Raw genomic sequence first — 17117 nt, 5'->3', positions numbered from 1 at the left:
CAAACAAACAATACTAAATGAATTTAAACTTCACCCCATTGCACAAGCAAGTGGCTATCAGGACTCAGTGGCCGAGTGGATAACGCGATGGCGTTTGAAGCGAAAGGTATTGGGTTCAAGTCCCAGAGTGAACATCAACTCTGAGATTCAGGTACATCCAGCTGACGAGTCCAAAATGAGTAGTTGTCCAATCAAAATGTGATGGATAATCCTTCTCTTTTTTCTAGATGTTTCTTAGAGGTCTCTATTTGATGTCCATCGAACACAATGTTTTTAGCATTTTCTAAGCTTCTGAAGATTGTAGTGAAAAATTCTTAAGGAGTAAATGATTTCTAACAGTCTTATTTTATTATTTATTTAAACACATAAATATTGGTACGAGGAAGCACCAAATATATATGCGCCTCACAAATCTCATTTGATTTGTGTGAGAGCTGTGATACTGCCCAGGTGCCCAAACTGAAGCAGGTGGTTTTCTTAGGGGGCCACACCCTGAGCCTTTGACCTGAAGGTCTAGTCCACAAGACAGTGGAGCATCGTAAGGAGATGCAGTCCCATGGTAGCCGGTGACCAACGATTGATTCATACGCCATTCGTTTCCTCAGGATACTAGAGCTCATGTGCACCATTGGTTTGGAATCAGGGTTTTCCAACTCCCTTAGGTGAACGCACCGTGTCCACCAACCCGGTTAAAGCGCCGGACATTCGCTTTTCGTCCTCTCAATTTCGTAAACAACAGTAATGTTACGAGAAGGCAGTGAGTAGGACTTCCCTGACAGAGGCTATATATTCGCGTGGCCATTTGAGAGCATTTCGAGAGGGAGAGCGGACTTTCCCCACTCTCGGCCATACCAGGGCATTTGGGGGCAAATGTGGAAGACAGTCGCCTGCCGGAATCCGGGATCGAACCTGGGACATTTAGATCTTCATCCTAACGCTCTCCCAACTGAGCTACTCCGGCGACAGCCAACAATATCCAACAGTCTAGATGATTTGAAAACCTATCAAACACTGTATCCATCAGTTGTCTTATGTCTTAAACTATATATATTATATCATTTAATTATTCATTTTAATGATGTTCTTTCTTTCTTTCATTTCAACTATATACATAGGTTTTAGCCATGTGTTTTATACGTAAAGGATTAGATTTTATATTTACTCAAGAAGAATTAAAATGGTTAGATCAAATTTTACCCAGTACTAAACGTAAACCATTTCCACGTTCATTAGTCACATCTGTGCCAAGTAATAATGATTTTAATAAGGTTAGCTAGCTGTATATTATTCTTAAACATTGTACTTTATCATTGGTTTATCTAAATATTACTACTACTGTCTTGTGTCTTATTGTATTGTTTATTGGTATATATGTATGTTTGTAAGCCCATTAAAACCACTATGGTTTTAATTCTTTAGTCTTAATGATAAGTTTTGGGGGTCTTTAACCATAAACATTCGATAAAACAGTGATTGATTTTGGTAAGACGACTTTCGAGCCACATCAAAGTGACTAAGATAATTCACCCACTAACTAAGGTCTTAAGACGGTTACAAATTAATGTAGAAAATCAGAATCAAGAGTTTCGAGTTAGAAGTTACGATTAGGATCTTAAAGTTAGAATCTTCATAACAAACTGACATTAATTATAATACCAAAATATTATTTAGTCATATAGATGAATGAATTTCAATCCGAAATCCAAAACTCTCTTAAATCTTAAATCTGATTGGTTTGTTCATTAATTATAGTCTCTCTGTTGATATAATTATTATCAAAATGTGTGCCAAATATGTGCTATAGACCTTCTTCCACTCAGATATATAAATATGTAGCACGGTGAGATTCAAATTATCTTTGGGTGTAACCATTTTCAAACTCAAATCTAAACAAATGATAACGTAATTAATAGACCTTATTTTTATTCAAAAGGTAACCACTGCATAAATTATTAACCTTCATATCCATAACAACAATCATGATCATAAGTTACAACATTTTTTAAATTATTCATACTAATGGGCGACAGCTTTCAGGACTGAAAAGCAGGACAGTGAGAAAAATTGTTCACTAATGAGAGGGTGGGTGTGACTAACAAATTTAAACCCTAGTTGTATAGATATTGGTCTTGACTGTATACGACAGTGGAATTATCTGTTTATCAACGTTCTTCTGACTGGTGTTGTTCAACATACGCAATAAAAAGATGAGAAGCAGTAATCAGTGGAGCTCTATCAGGTGTGAGGCAGTTACCCAGCGAAGACAATAGAAAATGGTCGAGCAATATTGTGGTTTGATTGAATTTAGATATTACCACTACTGGATGATGGTACGGTGGTCTAGAGATTAACGGTTTGCGCGCGAGACCGAAGGTTCTAGGTTCGGTTCTAGAATGCGGGATCGCGATTGCACAATGCTGAAGAATCCTATGTTAAAAAAAACGGCCGTCCATTGTTTCTAGGTTTTCAGTTTTGGTCTAACATTGATCGGATCATGATTTAAGTGAAAATCAGTAATTTCCACAACCATATACTTAAAATAGTTTTATATCTACAAAAAAATTATTACGGTTGTATTAATTATTCAAACTAAACATTCGGCAAAGGATATGATATGGTCGAATCGACAGCTCTTTGTTCATGCAATCCATTTCCGTAAATTCTACCAATGTGCGTATATGTTTAGAATTCAATGGTTCATCTATTATTCAATCAAAATGGAATGTTAAGGCTTATCAAACATAATAAATGATTTAATCTTAATAATACAAATATGAGAATGTCATAAAATAACCAAATAACACTTCATTTATATCGATTCCAAGACGAAGATATTCATCTCAACTGGATTTATTGTAAATGTCCAGTCACTGAAACTGTAGCTACTTCACAATTATCAGTTTTAACTCCTTTCATTATCCAAAGATTCAACAATTTGACCTATTACACCTTCGAAACAGTTTAATCAGTGTCAAATGACGTCTTTTTCATAAATACATGCACTCACATTCACAAATACACATAGTTCTTTTTCAAAAGAAATTTCTTACATAACTATGTATTAAGTGTAGGGTTTCTAGGTTTGATTACGTTTAACATAGTTGATGAATTTATGTAGAGAAATGCGAGAATATTGTCAAAAGTTCTAGTATGAACATTCCGCCTAGCTTGTTCCTCGTTTAGTCGGTCTTTCAGACGATCAAAAGCATAGTAACTCTATATATCATCCTATAAATCATATAGAGTATGAACCAGTTACCGACAACATTAGATGTCTGCTCAATATTGTGAATTTAATGAAGTTAGAAATGTAATTTGATTTGATAACACTACAAAACACCTTGAGATAATACAGTCGGTAAGTAATGGAATAAACCTACTATTCATCAGACTGGTTAATACGACTGATCAGCCGATTGATACACTAGATAATTAGACCACTAAATTGGGTTAAGTGATACAATATTACACAATTCCCGACCAATAATTGATGGCCAAATAATCTGAGATAACAGTGTGTGAACTCTAAAGTCAGAAGCACTAACTATCGAGATAATTATTCACATTATCAATAAATGCTTACACAAGGTGATAAATAAGCGAAAAGAATTTTGGATAGAAGTATACATATGAATCGTTAGAATTTAAGATCGCATACCTTTGAAATTTCTGCTCGAAATTCAAAACACAATGACGAATTGCTTATATCTTGCTTAGAACAAGGTATAGAATGAGTTAAGCCTACCATTATTTAATAATCAAACCGCTTCAATTTGATAGACATCGAAAGACTAAAGAATGGGAAAGAACTTTTTTCAATTCTTAAAATGACAATAGGAAATTTATTTAAACACATATATATGCGCCACACAAAATCTGTGTGTGGGCTGTGATACTGTTTGGGCGTTTAAACCGAAGCAGATGGTTTTATTACGAGGCCACTACCCCACCTTTTGACCCAAAGGTCTAGTCCATAAGGGAATGGAGTAGCGTCAGGGGATACGGTCCCATGGTGGCCGGTAACAACAGTAATTTTATAATCTCTTTGTTTCCTCAAGATCCTAGAGCCTATGTGCATCACTGGTTAGGAATCATGGTTTTCCGACTTCATTAGATGGATCCTTCGTACCTACCAACCCGGCTTAAGCTTTCGCTGGACATTCGCTTTTTATCTTCTCAAATTCATCACCGATAACGTTAGCACAAGAAGGCTGCGAGTAGTTCTCTGGCAGTAGCTATATATGCGTGATCATATGAGAGGCTTTCGAGGGGGAAAGGATATTCCCCTTCCCCTCGGCCATACCAGGGCATTAGGGGACATGGAAAAGTGATCAGTCTTTTGAGGACAGAAATAATCGCAAACGGGTATAATTAAAATACCAATAATTCATGAATTTTCCAAGATAACTGATATATATATATATATATATATATATGAGATTTAAAAATAAAGAACTATCTACTATAACCGTTCATTAATATGAGGCCCCAAAACATCCTCCTACTCTCCCTTAACTCCTTACTCTAATCATTTTTAGGTTTATATGTCATATATTAATCATTTACTCTGCTCACATCCTGATTGGCCTTACTTTCTTAACAAGATTATTTTCCAGGTCGTCACCATTGGATGTTATTTCAATGACGAAACTCGTTTGCGTATTTTTAAGAGTTGTTTGCTATCTAGAAAACGTTTGTTTTACGGCATTCTCTTCGTATAGCTTTAACCAGTAGATTTTCTTTTTTTTTGACTCACATTGCTTGTTGCTGTCTTTCACTGATCAGAATAAAGGAATTATAACCAGTTTACTACAAATGAATTACTGAGTTTTATTCAGTAGATTTTATCCGTTACAGATTGATTTATATTGAGATGCTGTTGAAAACCACGTAGAATTGGACAGTAATTGATCCCAAGACCTTCAAGTCCCTCAGCGAACGCTTAACTATGAGAACCACCAAGTTGGCGTCCAGTAGTATAATTTGCGATGTAGCACGACAGTTACACCATCCTACTGATAGCAGCTGTTCGATTACTGGTGGTGTCGTAAAAGCACACTACTGAAGAATCTTACACTATACTGAGATGAAGTAGCTGTTCAGTCCTCCTTGGTTTTCAATTGTACCTCGACTGAAATCAATATGTGATTAATTCAACCTACAGATTGATTAATTCTCTGGAAAACTGCCTCCGTTACTATTAAATCCTGAAATCTGGATTTCACTTTGGGCCTACGAAACTTGGTAAATTAGGAACGACTACGTGACTCAATATATGGTCGTGATTTTCTTGTGTTGCGATGAAAAATTTTACAAACATATCGACTTTGTGTCAACCTTATCGGTGGTCGTGTGACGAAAATTGTGTTCAAGTTCAGTAGATTTACTTAGTTTTTTTTACTCCTGTAGCTAAGAGCAGGCTAATTTTCCCAAGGTAATATGGAAATCAATATGTATCTATACGTTGAACTATTACTGATTTCCTTTCTCTATTTCTTTTTCCTTCTCATTCACTCACTCAATGCATCATTCACATTCCTGTTTCCCAGAACACGAAATTTTCAAGTAGTGCGAATCTTTTACAAGAAAAGAAAATATCTCAATCAGAAGAAAAGGTAACCATTTCTCGTTTTTTTAAAGAAAATTATACGTCTTATTTCTAAAAAATGATGATTCACTTGTTACTAGTTATTTATTGAAAACTCTTCAATGTGTGTATCCATCAGAGGGTGGTTAGACAGCATAGATAAACAAACATCTACACCATTGGACGCAAAGGTTCACTGATCTAAATGTTAAGCGCTCATGTGCAAAACCGAAGGTCCTTAGTTTAATCTTCTATGCTTTGGGCATGGATGCGACTGCTAAGAAGTCCTATATTAGGACGAAACAGTTATTCAGTATTTTCAAGTTTTCAATGATTGTCGAACTTAGATCAGTTCGTGACCTCAACATTCTACAATCTCCACAATCGCAAACTGATAGTTAGTAGATAGACAGATAAGCATACATCAGATACACAAGCACACGATAGATAGACAAACCTATGAGTAAACAAACAGATACAGAATAGAAAATTGGATATTTGATCAGGTGAATACACACAAGACGAAAGAAAGTACTCACAATAAATTTTGAAAAAAGTTTCCTTTATGGAACAATGGAGAACTTTAATAAATAATAATCTATTATGAATACGACATAAACTAATCTCCTTAAAAACCATGAAAAATAAACTATGATAATCCAATCATTATTGACTTACTTAAAGTTGTCCCTACAGCTTTAGTGGTAAGAATTTATTACTAAAGGAGTTCAGATATGTCGAAGTGTTACAGTTGTCACCAAAGGCATTGGATTGTTGTCGCGCTGTATCGGGAATTGCACTATTAAACTCTGACTTAGAGGTTTCAATGGTTAAGTGTTCACTGCGAGTTCTGAAGGTGTTTCATTGAATCCCTGATATATTCGTAGATGCATAATGACCAGCGATCTCATACTAGAACGAAGCAGCTGTTCAATTTTGCGCGCTTTTCAATGAAACCTCAAATGAGGTCAATCCGTGGCAAATACAATCTACGAACAGATAAAGACCTTTGGCCTTTAGACAATCAAGACAAATCTGCATACTACACTGACAACTTTGAAAAGCCTATCAGCCGAGCAGAGAGTAGTTAGGATTAGAGTTTACATCACTAGTGATATCTGTTTTCATACTATGATGCTTTGCCACCCTTGTGTTGAGAATAAGGATTAGGTATTACAGTGGAAAAATACCTTTTAGCAACACAAACAGCCTTGACAATGCCTTGAATTACATCGAGTACTTTTAGATACGATCTGCATTAGAAGTGTAACTATTTCTCTGTAGGATTCGGGCCGCTATGACTCAGCTTCACAGAATGAGATTTTAACAGTCATTCAAGCACCCATTGACATCCTATAACACTTAGGTATTTACAAATGATTAATCACTGAGTAATGGCCAATGATATGTTTGTCTAGTCTTTTAGGGCTAAACGAACTCTATCGAATGAGTTGCAAATGTGTATCTACTAGTGTAAATCGCTCGATATTGTACGCAGAATATTTTGATGTTACGTGGTTGGAGGTAGTCGACAGAAAACCCTATTTGGCTTAGGCTTCATGATAACTGACACTCACCAAAATGGTGAACATGTACTCTTGATAGAACTGATGCTGTCTGCGTAATTTGAACCCACATCTCCAAGTTTTGCTATCCTAGACGTTACCACTAAGCTCTTCGGGCCGTTATGTCAAGTTTATCTCAATCTTGTAACATCTAAAAATAGGACACAAAATGCCGGTTCATAGGACATGATCGAGAACACTAAGGACCAAAAAATAACAGTGGCTACTACTACTATGGTGTTTTCAACTTACGTCAACATAAGTAGTATATAAACACCAGTCAGAAGTGGAATGTATGAAAGCAGAAGGTTGGGAAGATCGAATCGAAGAGAACGGAGGGTAATTGTTGAGGCAATGAAGGAGCGACGAAGTTCGAGACAATTAGTGGAGAATTTGTAAATAAAGTATTGAACATATGGTTTTCACAACTTACCAAAGAACTCTGTAATCTTTTGTTAAAATACTTTTGATATTCACACATGTGTTCCCGTTCACAATACTACTACTATACTACTCAGTAATCATTCCAATATTTATAGTTAAATATATTTGGTTTTCTGACCGCTTTTTTCCTTCTTCTTCATAAACTTTTGCAGCGTATCAACATCACAGAAGAAATGTCAAAAACATCTATTTGGCGCCAGTTAAGTGGTGCGGATATAAATAATGAGTGTAAAAAGACTTCGTAAGTTTCTGCCGAGAGATTTGATTTAATTTTCATAATTGAATGTTCGCTTTTAATTTCCTACTTATATTTCTCGCTCTCCTCAACGTTTTTCAGTCAGCTAACTCAGTCAATCAGTCAGCTACAACGTAGGACCAGGCACATTTATGCATCGGTCCAAGTTGCTATACCTCGTTAGCACAACAAGATGAACACCGGATTCATAGAAATAGTTAATTTAGTGGTGGTAGTATATAAAAGACAGGTTGTATATAAGGATATAGTATAGGAAGGAAGAACGTTATGTAATCAAAATAAGACCTGGCAATACCAGTCAATCATAACCAGTGTAGAATTTGTTATTTGTGTGCATTTGTTCAAATTACCATACCATATTAGCACAGCGAAGTGAAATTATCACGATAAATGCCAAAGCAGTGTAAATAGTAACAGTATCGATGTGAATATATTAGATTGGGCATAGATAATATGATTCGCGTAAAAAGAATTAATTAGTGGGATGAAAGGTATAAAATAACTGTGAAACTCATAATCTAAGAAAGAAAAAGAAAAGCATCTGCACTATTGTGACCTATTCTGATCCATGTTCCCCAGTGTTTCTAACCACTGGTTATGATGATCATCCGAAACCCGAACACGGTTGCCTACACCTACCTACACTCCCTAGTCCAACAGCTAATAACTTCCTGAATTAGTCCTACGTGTCTGTATATCAACCCTTAGCTTTCTTCCGAACCAATCTTTGTGCCAGTAAACATGACACATGTAATAAGGCAGTGATTGGGTCTACGTTATATATATTCCAACCACTTCAGTTGATGAATATTCACAACAGTCTCAACTAATATTCCATGTCTACCTAATACTCGGAATTTAACCTCAATTCTTCTCACTCAGTAGCTGCAACATTTGCGAACGATGTTTCAAAGACTTATATGATTAAATACCCGTAACCGACAAATATTCTCTCTTTTAAAAAGGAAATATTTCACAGCTATAAATTAGGACAGATTTAATTACTGCACACTTTCGTTGGCAAAAGACACTTCACCTACTCTACAGATAGTCCGATTGGGTGAAAGTTAAGCCAGTTTTCCAAGACAGTGTGCAAAGATTTCATGAGGTTGTCAACTCACAAGGATTGGCGAAACTTCGATGAAATGTGAAGTTGTCAACGCACTCAACTATTTCACTCTCGAGAATAAACTATTCATCAACTTACTTACCATTTTAATGATCGTTTTTATACATAAAATAAGTGAATATATGTGAATCAGGCTTAGAGGAAGTTCAAAGAGTTTTGGACAAATCATGAGTTATCGGTTGGTGATGGTTAGTAGGAGGTAGTTGACAAATCTTATTATTAATCAAATAATGGTTTTACAGACAGATGAATAGACATTAACATGTTTGATACTTGAGCACTCGAATTTCTAACTGCTACTAATTCTTCTACAATTGAATAGCTGACTATAGATAAAAGATGGAAAGCATGGAAAGAAGCTTGACTATCAAGGCTAATTTAGTTATAGAGAGCAGTGAGATTTGTAAGTTCACGGATAGCGTTGATACTGTGGAAGTTTCTGAAAACATCCTTAATTTAATAACAATTTCAATGAAATTCTAGTCAGTATATGACATGTTACCCATCTTTTTTGAGAACTCTTGGAAGTTTCCGTTAAACGCTGACCGGATGAAGTATTTTCATACGTTTTTTTTAAATTTTAAATGACTTTCCAAGGAATTCTCGATGTGTCCCAACAGATCCAGCTCTGTCCAAATAGAATATGTCCTACATGTATTACTAATGGCTGTGAAACACTCCTTGAACGTTGAAAATGTGCGTAGGTTGTAATTAACTAGTCATGAATAGTGCCTTCGAACCATGTCTCGAGTGTGTGAACTTATTAAGTTGGTAATCCTGAGCTTACCTGTAGATTAGTAGATAAGTATAATAAATCTGTTTGATGAGGCTAGGAATCATCGTCTGTCAGTATGACTAAAACATTTGTTACATATCTATTATAATGTGCAATGCTGAGCAACAGCTTTGGAATAGTTTACAGAAACGTAGACAATGATGTCTAAATCACAATATGAAATTGTAAATCATTGAGTTCGGACAATATTAATGAATTTGGCCCATGTGGACTAGAGCGAACATGATAATTCGTTATAAATGTGTTCATTATTCATGTTTATGGGAATATTGATTCAAAATGGTATATTGTCTTTGAAATATCATTAGTTTTTTGGTTAATCTATGTGTATCCTGTGAGAGAGGAAGCCTCAGTGTTTTCGTCCTTTTTATCACGAGTTTGAGTATATTTTTACAGTACAGCCAGAAGTTGGTTTTTCTGTAAAGCCTTACGAATAAAAATTATACTGATTAAATTAGTTAATGACCATATGAACTCAGTAGGTTAGTTAGTTTAGGGTTGGAAGAAGTCTAGAGTGAACCATATACTAACCTAGGTTTCATGCTATTTGACAATTGTCAGTATGACCTACCTGCAATTTTAAGGGAACTGATGCTTCCTGGTGGTTTTAAAGCTTTGTCAACCAGCTACGCCATGATGTTATTTAGGCCAAGATTGACCTCCTGTGGAACTGAGGCGTATTTATACTGAGTAAATGTTAAGTAGCGTTAGTCAATGTTATGCATGTTTAATCCTTCATTACTGATTGAAGACGTGTATTCACTACTTGGTTTAAATCTCAATGTGAACATCCAACAATGAGATGGTAGACACTACGATTCTTTTACAAAAATCTCAAGTAGGACTATAGTTCTTGTCTTTTAGCTCTGATTACTTCATGATATTTTATTCATTAGTTTCACCCACTCACTGATCTATCCTTTCTAATTGACATATTTCTTTTAGATCAGAGGGGGTTTTGTGGAGAATTTAGTATTTTCACTGTTGAAATCATGAGTCAATTGAAGCTAGACCACCATCGAAAACCTGATCTATAATCATATGCTCACTAGTGACTGACTTCAAGAGATATTTCCTTGAGTTCTAGTGGGAAGCAGTGGCTAGTGGAGTTCTACCAAGTCTGTTGTAGAGATATCAACTCACTGAAGACAATTGGTGAACGGTCGCTCAAAATCGTGGATTGCTTGAAGTTAGACATTAGCACCGTTGGATATCGGCCGGCTCAGTGGTCTATCGGTTAAGGGCTTCGGCTCGAGACTGGTAGGTCCTGGGCTCGAGTCTCGCGGGTGCGGTATCGTGGATGCGCACTGCTGAGGAGTCCCATAATAGGACGAAACGGCCATCCAGTGTTTCCAGGTTTTCGATGGTGGTCTAGCTTCAATTAACTCATGATTTCAACAGTGAAAATATTTCTTTTAGTCAATACACTATTATTTCAGCTAATTCTTCAAAGTTCCATTCTACTACTTTTCTTTTTTTACTGTGTTGTCGTTGGTATTTTTCTGGAAGTGTTGCAACTTGATTTATTGTGTACATTTATACCGAATGTACACATTTCTCCATTAACAGCGTTGCTGACACACCCTTCAAACAGACCTATAAGGCTTTAAATTTGTACATTATATAAGTCTGTGACTAAATCTATGTATATAAGTGAGTATGTCTAGTCTTCTATGCATTGATCAGTAAATTTTTCGTTCGTTTTCGTTTCGTTTTCTCCATCGCTCTCATAAAATCCCCCGTTCTCTCTGATCATCGCTTCGCGTTAGATTACTCGTTACATTCTTTTCTAGGAAAAATTATTATTTAGGGCAAAATTATGAAAATCGTTATCTGATAAGGTTTACTTTAATAATACTACTGTGATAAATTAACTGATCTCACAGTTTTCTTTTTTTACTCTACATACTCATGGAGACTGATTTAATTTGTAGTCCTTGTTTTCAGAGATTGATCTCAATTGAAGTACCACTGAAAATTAAAGAGTACTGGATAGCTGTCTCTTCTTAGTGTGGGATTTTTAAGTAATACGCATTCACGGCCTCACCACCTACCTAGAACAGTTACATTTCCAAATGAACTTTTAGTCATCAGAACCACTTAGTTGAGGTTCAATAGTACGATTTCAACTTTAACCAATTTGTTATATTGCGCTGTGATCATCCAATCCAATAGGTAATACTTAGGGGCTTTATTTACGATTTAATATCCGCATGTTCATCGTGATAACTGAAGGTTCCGAGTTGGATGGAATGGTAAATACGCATTACTGAAGAGCCCCTACAGCTGTTTGGTTGACCCTGGTTTTCAATGGTACGTCAACCAAGATCAGTCTGTTACAATCATATTTCACACGGATATTCATTCTTCCTTCACTCGTTTTATCTCATCTTTCCCTGTTCGTTTCTTTTTTAGTAATAAATCGAAAGATACAAAACCTAGTAGTAGGAGTTCATCAAAAACACGACATCGTAAAACGAAACGTCTTTCGTCCACATCACCGTGTGAAGATGATGAGGATGAAACATTCAAAACTGATACGAATCATTTATCCAATAATTCTACTACGATTACTACTCCTGGTAATAATAGTAATAATAATAATAACTCCGATGCTAATGACCAACAAAATCAATCCACATCAAATTCACCATCTGTAGCGTTGCCGATAAAACAGAAACAACCAGTTCTATTCTGTATTGATCCCAAGGATACAGTAAATAATACAAAAGGAAAAACTATGAATGTTAACGAAGATAGAAATACTGATAGTTTACCATTATTAGATACACCGAAAATTATGATAAATCCACCATCGAATCAAGGATCACCAGAAATAACGCATAGACGACAACAACAACAACACCATATACAACGCATTTAATAATCCTAATTATAAAATTGAATGATTGAAAAAAGGAACAGGTGAAGAATAATCATAGATTTTTCTTTTCTGTTTTCTCAGAAGAAAAAGACAGTCCCTTCTACAATTGATGATTTTATATGAATTGCTTCCCACATTTTTTTTTATTAAAGTAAAACTTCTTGTGTGTGTGTGTATGTATGTATGTGTGTTGGTTAGTCTATGTGAATGTATGTTTGTGTACATGACGTCAAAGAAGAAATGATGAAAGACTACTGAAATAATCTAAAATATGCATATACATATACATACGTATAATATCCATATACTTACAGAATACATTTTAATCAGTCTTTCCACTTCCTAAATCTATTCATTGATTATCGATATTGTATTGGTAAGGAAGAAGATTAAAGCGGATGAAATAGAATGTATCCGATCAAAATTGTCGTAAGCAAATAACTAACAAACAAACCTGCATGATTTGTGTATGATTCTTCCTACTACTACTACTACTACTATTATCATTATTATCATTATTATTATTACTCTTAATAGATTTTAGAATTAATGCAAGGTATTTGTATTACTATTCGAACAATTTTCGAATAAATTGAATGTGTATGTATGTGTGTGTCTGTGTGTATTCGGATAAAGGCAGGTATAAGATAATATAAAAGTGTGACTATTATTTGTTTGACAGAGTGTTTTCCCCTTTTCTTTTGTATACCAACATGTATGAATTCTCTTTTGTTGAAAAGTTGGTCCTTTGACCCCCTTTTTTTCTTAAAGAAAATACTAGTGCATATGTTGTTTTTTTTCAAAAAGAGTGATTTACTTCCTTCCCCCTTTCAACCCATCTCTCCACAATACAGCTGCTCTTTACATCCTCATTAGCATCATCATCATTGTCCTCAAGCTTCATAACTCTTGATTTTGATTGTTATTGTTACCATTATTACTGGGGGTTTTTTTATCCGTTACATTATATTTTGTTCGAATAACCATTTCATAATTGTTATTGTCATGAATAAACACAATTTCTTATACGAAAATTGTTAGAATACAATACATATATGTTAATTAGATACATTCACTCATGTTCTTTCCTACCTACCTCCCTCCCTCTGCGCCTCTCTTTTTTTTTAAAAAAAATAATCCAATACACCTTGAGATTACATGATCATATCTACTATTTTCACCACTGATTAACTAGTACCCAAAAGAGTACAACCTTCCTCTATTCTCTATTGTTGTTGTTGTTGTTGTGATTTATTATTTCACCATTTCACTCTGTTCTCCATTGTCTACATTACATACACATACATAAACCAATGACAAAATATTATTTCTAGTCAACGAGAATGTTAGGCTTTTACATTGTATTCATTTATTTACTATAATTACCATTATTATTAGTAGTAGTAGTACTATTAGTGGTAGTAGTAGTAGTAGTAGTAATAATAACTGTATTTTATACTGAATCAGTTGCTTCTCTTTCAGGAATCATTCTATGCCCCCTACACTGTTTTGTTATTGTTGTTACACTACTCCTAGAAACAGTCAATGTTGATAAAAGTTCATTTTTTTGATTTTGAGAATATATATATATATACTACTTATAATAATGTACACATTTTAATAGAACTACCGTCTATACATTTCAGTCAATAAATACTTGTGTACAACGAATTATAGGAGATTTGAAAGACCCAAATACACAAACAATAAATGAATTTTCAAGGAACAATTAGATATGTAACATGATTAACGATACTACTACTAATAATTATTGTTATTATGATTAATAGTAGTCATAGTAATGAAAATATCATTCTTTTTTAGTTTCCTTATTGATTACTAGATATCAAACTTATATGATCAATCTGTCATACTTTCATAGATTCATTGTATATCTGTACACATACAAACATATATACAATCTAGTGTCTCAGTATCTTCTCATTTTTTTTCTCTTTTTGGTGATGGCAGCGATGGGATTGACGATAACAATGATGATGATGATTATGTTTGCGATTGTTATTTTTTTGTCTTAATCCTCTTCAACCTGTTCTTCTCTTCTTTTTTCTTTGAAGCGCCATAGCGATAGCAAGGTACCGAGAAGGGATAATAAGGGTGAATATGTGTATGCGTGTGAGATAATGGATGATAAAAAGCAGATAATAAAATGGATGTAATTTGATATATGTAACTGTAAGGTTAAATAAACCGTTGTTTATTATTATCATGATTAGTTTGTATACATAACTAACTCCTAGTCCATCGGGTACCATAAGAAACGGTAGTAGTAATAGTAGTAGTAGTAGTGATGGTGGTAATAATAATAATGGTAGTAATGATAGTTACAATAGTCATATTAATCTCATCATTTTTATTAGATCGATAAGAGAGAGAAAATTGTCATTATCCCTATCTCGCACCCTCTTCCCGCCCCCACCCCAAAGATCCATTACTGAATATCTTCCATATTAAATTTCCTTCTTTTTGTTTGTGTCTCTGCAGCAACACTATGTTTACTACTACTGAAAAAAAGTGTACTGATGAAGCTTACTTTCTCTTTCTCTCTCACACACACACACATAAATAATCCCTGACTTCCCCTACTCTACCCTCCTCTAATCTAGTAAATACTTTCACATACTACAAGCAAGTTTTGTTTTTTTTTTCTGTCAATTAGTTATATTTTCTTGTATCTATGCCTACGTACATATGTACGACTGAAGGTGCATTACTCAATTCTTACAGTAGAGCATTTAGCAAAAATAGACCAATTTCTCATCGTCTGTACTAATTAATTCCCTTCATTTTTTCTTTCAAAAATGAAATTGTTGATTACAGAAAAAAAAACAGAATAGTAGGTTAACCTGTTTAAACTAGTTTTCATTTCCTCTTCTCATTACGTTTTTCCTTCGCACTCTCGCTCATCGTTTTTTTTTTTAATTTTTCTGGTCCCTGATTCCTCTCACACACGCATATATATATACACAATGCCATTCTTTTTTTTAATTCATTCTTTATAATCCGTCCTTCATATGTCTTTTCATTAAACCGATGATGATACATGGGTAAATGCTCTTAATTCATATGAAAAAAAGAAACAAACTGAAGATGGCATCTTTAACATTATTATTATTACTATGATTATTAATTACTGTTATTACTTTGTCTCCTGGTTCTACCGTCGTTTTGTTCGTTTATTTGTTCATTCATGAGATATCCTTTCTTAGGTTAGAACTAGTTCCTACCCGTTTTGCTTCCAAACTTGTTTTCTTTCGATTCTCTCTCTGACTGTCTACCTACTACCCAGCTGCCTGTTTATCCATCAAGTTTATTGATTTGTCTATCTAATTATCCTTGCTATTTGAGTTATTTCTATGCAAACTTAGCAGAATATATACAATAATAGAATTACACAAATCATATTCTAATTTCTATGACAGTGATAAAAGAAGTATTATTACTAACACGATTTACTCAAATATTGTTATTATTGTTATGACTATTATTACTATTATTATTACTATTTTTACTATTGTTTCTATGGATACAATAACCAATCACTCATTATAAACATATACAATTTATTAAAGATAACATCAACAAATCATAAGTAGTATACATACTGTTACTAAACTATTTATAATAATATTAATAATAATAGTAACAATTCATATAGTCTTTTGTGCTGCCGCTGCTGCTTCTGTCGATAGTAAAGTATTCAACTGTTTGTCTATCTGTCTATCATGGGGTGATATTAGCGATTTATCAAGTAGTAAGGCAAATCATATGCAGAATGATTAAACTAGTGAAAAATTTCCGAAGTTCTACTGAGAAAGATACTTTCCATTGCAGAGCTAGAAGTTCTAGGGCTCAACCTGTGGTGGAATTATAGAAGTGAGGTGTTCGGAGGTAGTTAACAAGAAACCATGGACTTAGGTTCATGTTATTTATCACTCCTCAGCAACATGCGCCTTTAATCTTGGGGAGATAGGTAATCCCTGAAGGACTCAATACCATGTCAATTTATTTCATAGTCAGAGATCGTGGATGCGCGCTGCTGAGAAGTCTCATAATAGGACATCCAGTGCTTCCAGGTTTTCCATGGTGGTCTAACTTCAATTGACTCATGATTTCAATTATGAAATATATATATATATTGACGAAGTACCCATGTATCTTTGTGTTGTATATACTTCTATGGGAGCTTTTTCAGGAAAGGATAATAGAATTGTATTTATGTATTGTTATTTCTGTCATACAATACAATATGTCTTCGCAAACTATGTCATTCTAAAAATCGAAATAAAAATCAATATTTCATACTGACATCAGCCTGATCTATTATAGTATAATATATATATATATAAAGTTTGGATAAATTTGTCCTTGAATAGTTAAAGAATTGAAAAGGTAACGGTACATTTCTATTTTAGTTGAAAGCGTGAGTCAATTGAAG

The 17117-nt window shown here is 34.3% G+C and overlaps 2 protein-coding genes and 1 non-coding gene across 3 annotated transcripts in view; 2 read left to right on the top strand and 1 right to left on the bottom strand.

Annotated features, from left to right (window-relative positions):
- The window catches only part of Smp_127940 (putative sodium bicarbonate cotransporter (nbc2, 3)), a gene marked incomplete at its 3' end in the record, with an annotated part of 101574 nt that extends 88913 nt beyond the window's left edge, over window positions 1-12661 (top strand). The window contains exons 21-24 of the mRNA XM_018798626.1: window positions 1116-1268; window positions 5550-5615; window positions 7749-7837; window positions 12193-12661. Of these exons, the coding sequence (XP_018653549.1) occupies window positions 1116-1268; window positions 5550-5615; window positions 7749-7837; window positions 12193-12661 (777 nt within the window). The remainder of the gene's footprint in view (window positions 1-1115; window positions 1269-5549; window positions 5616-7748; window positions 7838-12192) is intronic.
- Window positions 889-960, bottom strand: Smp_tRNA_00873_Phe_GAA.1.1. The gene has a single exon. It is a non-coding gene (tRNA).
- A 2226-nt stretch (window positions 12662-14887) lies between the features above and the next one.
- Window positions 14888-15133, top strand: Smp_195030 (putative abc transporter subunit; the record flags this gene model as incomplete). Its single annotated transcript, XM_018798625.1, is given in 2 exon segments — window positions 14888-14905; window positions 14909-15133. Coding segments are annotated over 2 exon segments (243 nt in total).
- Between the last annotated feature and the right edge of the window lie 1984 nt (window positions 15134-17117).

The sequence above is a fragment of the Schistosoma mansoni genome, chromosome 7, assembly GCF_000237925.1.
Source record: "Schistosoma mansoni strain Puerto Rico chromosome 7, complete genome".
NCBI classification, from domain to species: domain Eukaryota; kingdom Metazoa; phylum Platyhelminthes; class Trematoda; order Strigeidida; family Schistosomatidae; genus Schistosoma; species Schistosoma mansoni.
This window is presented reverse-complemented; position numbering and strand designations above follow the sequence as displayed.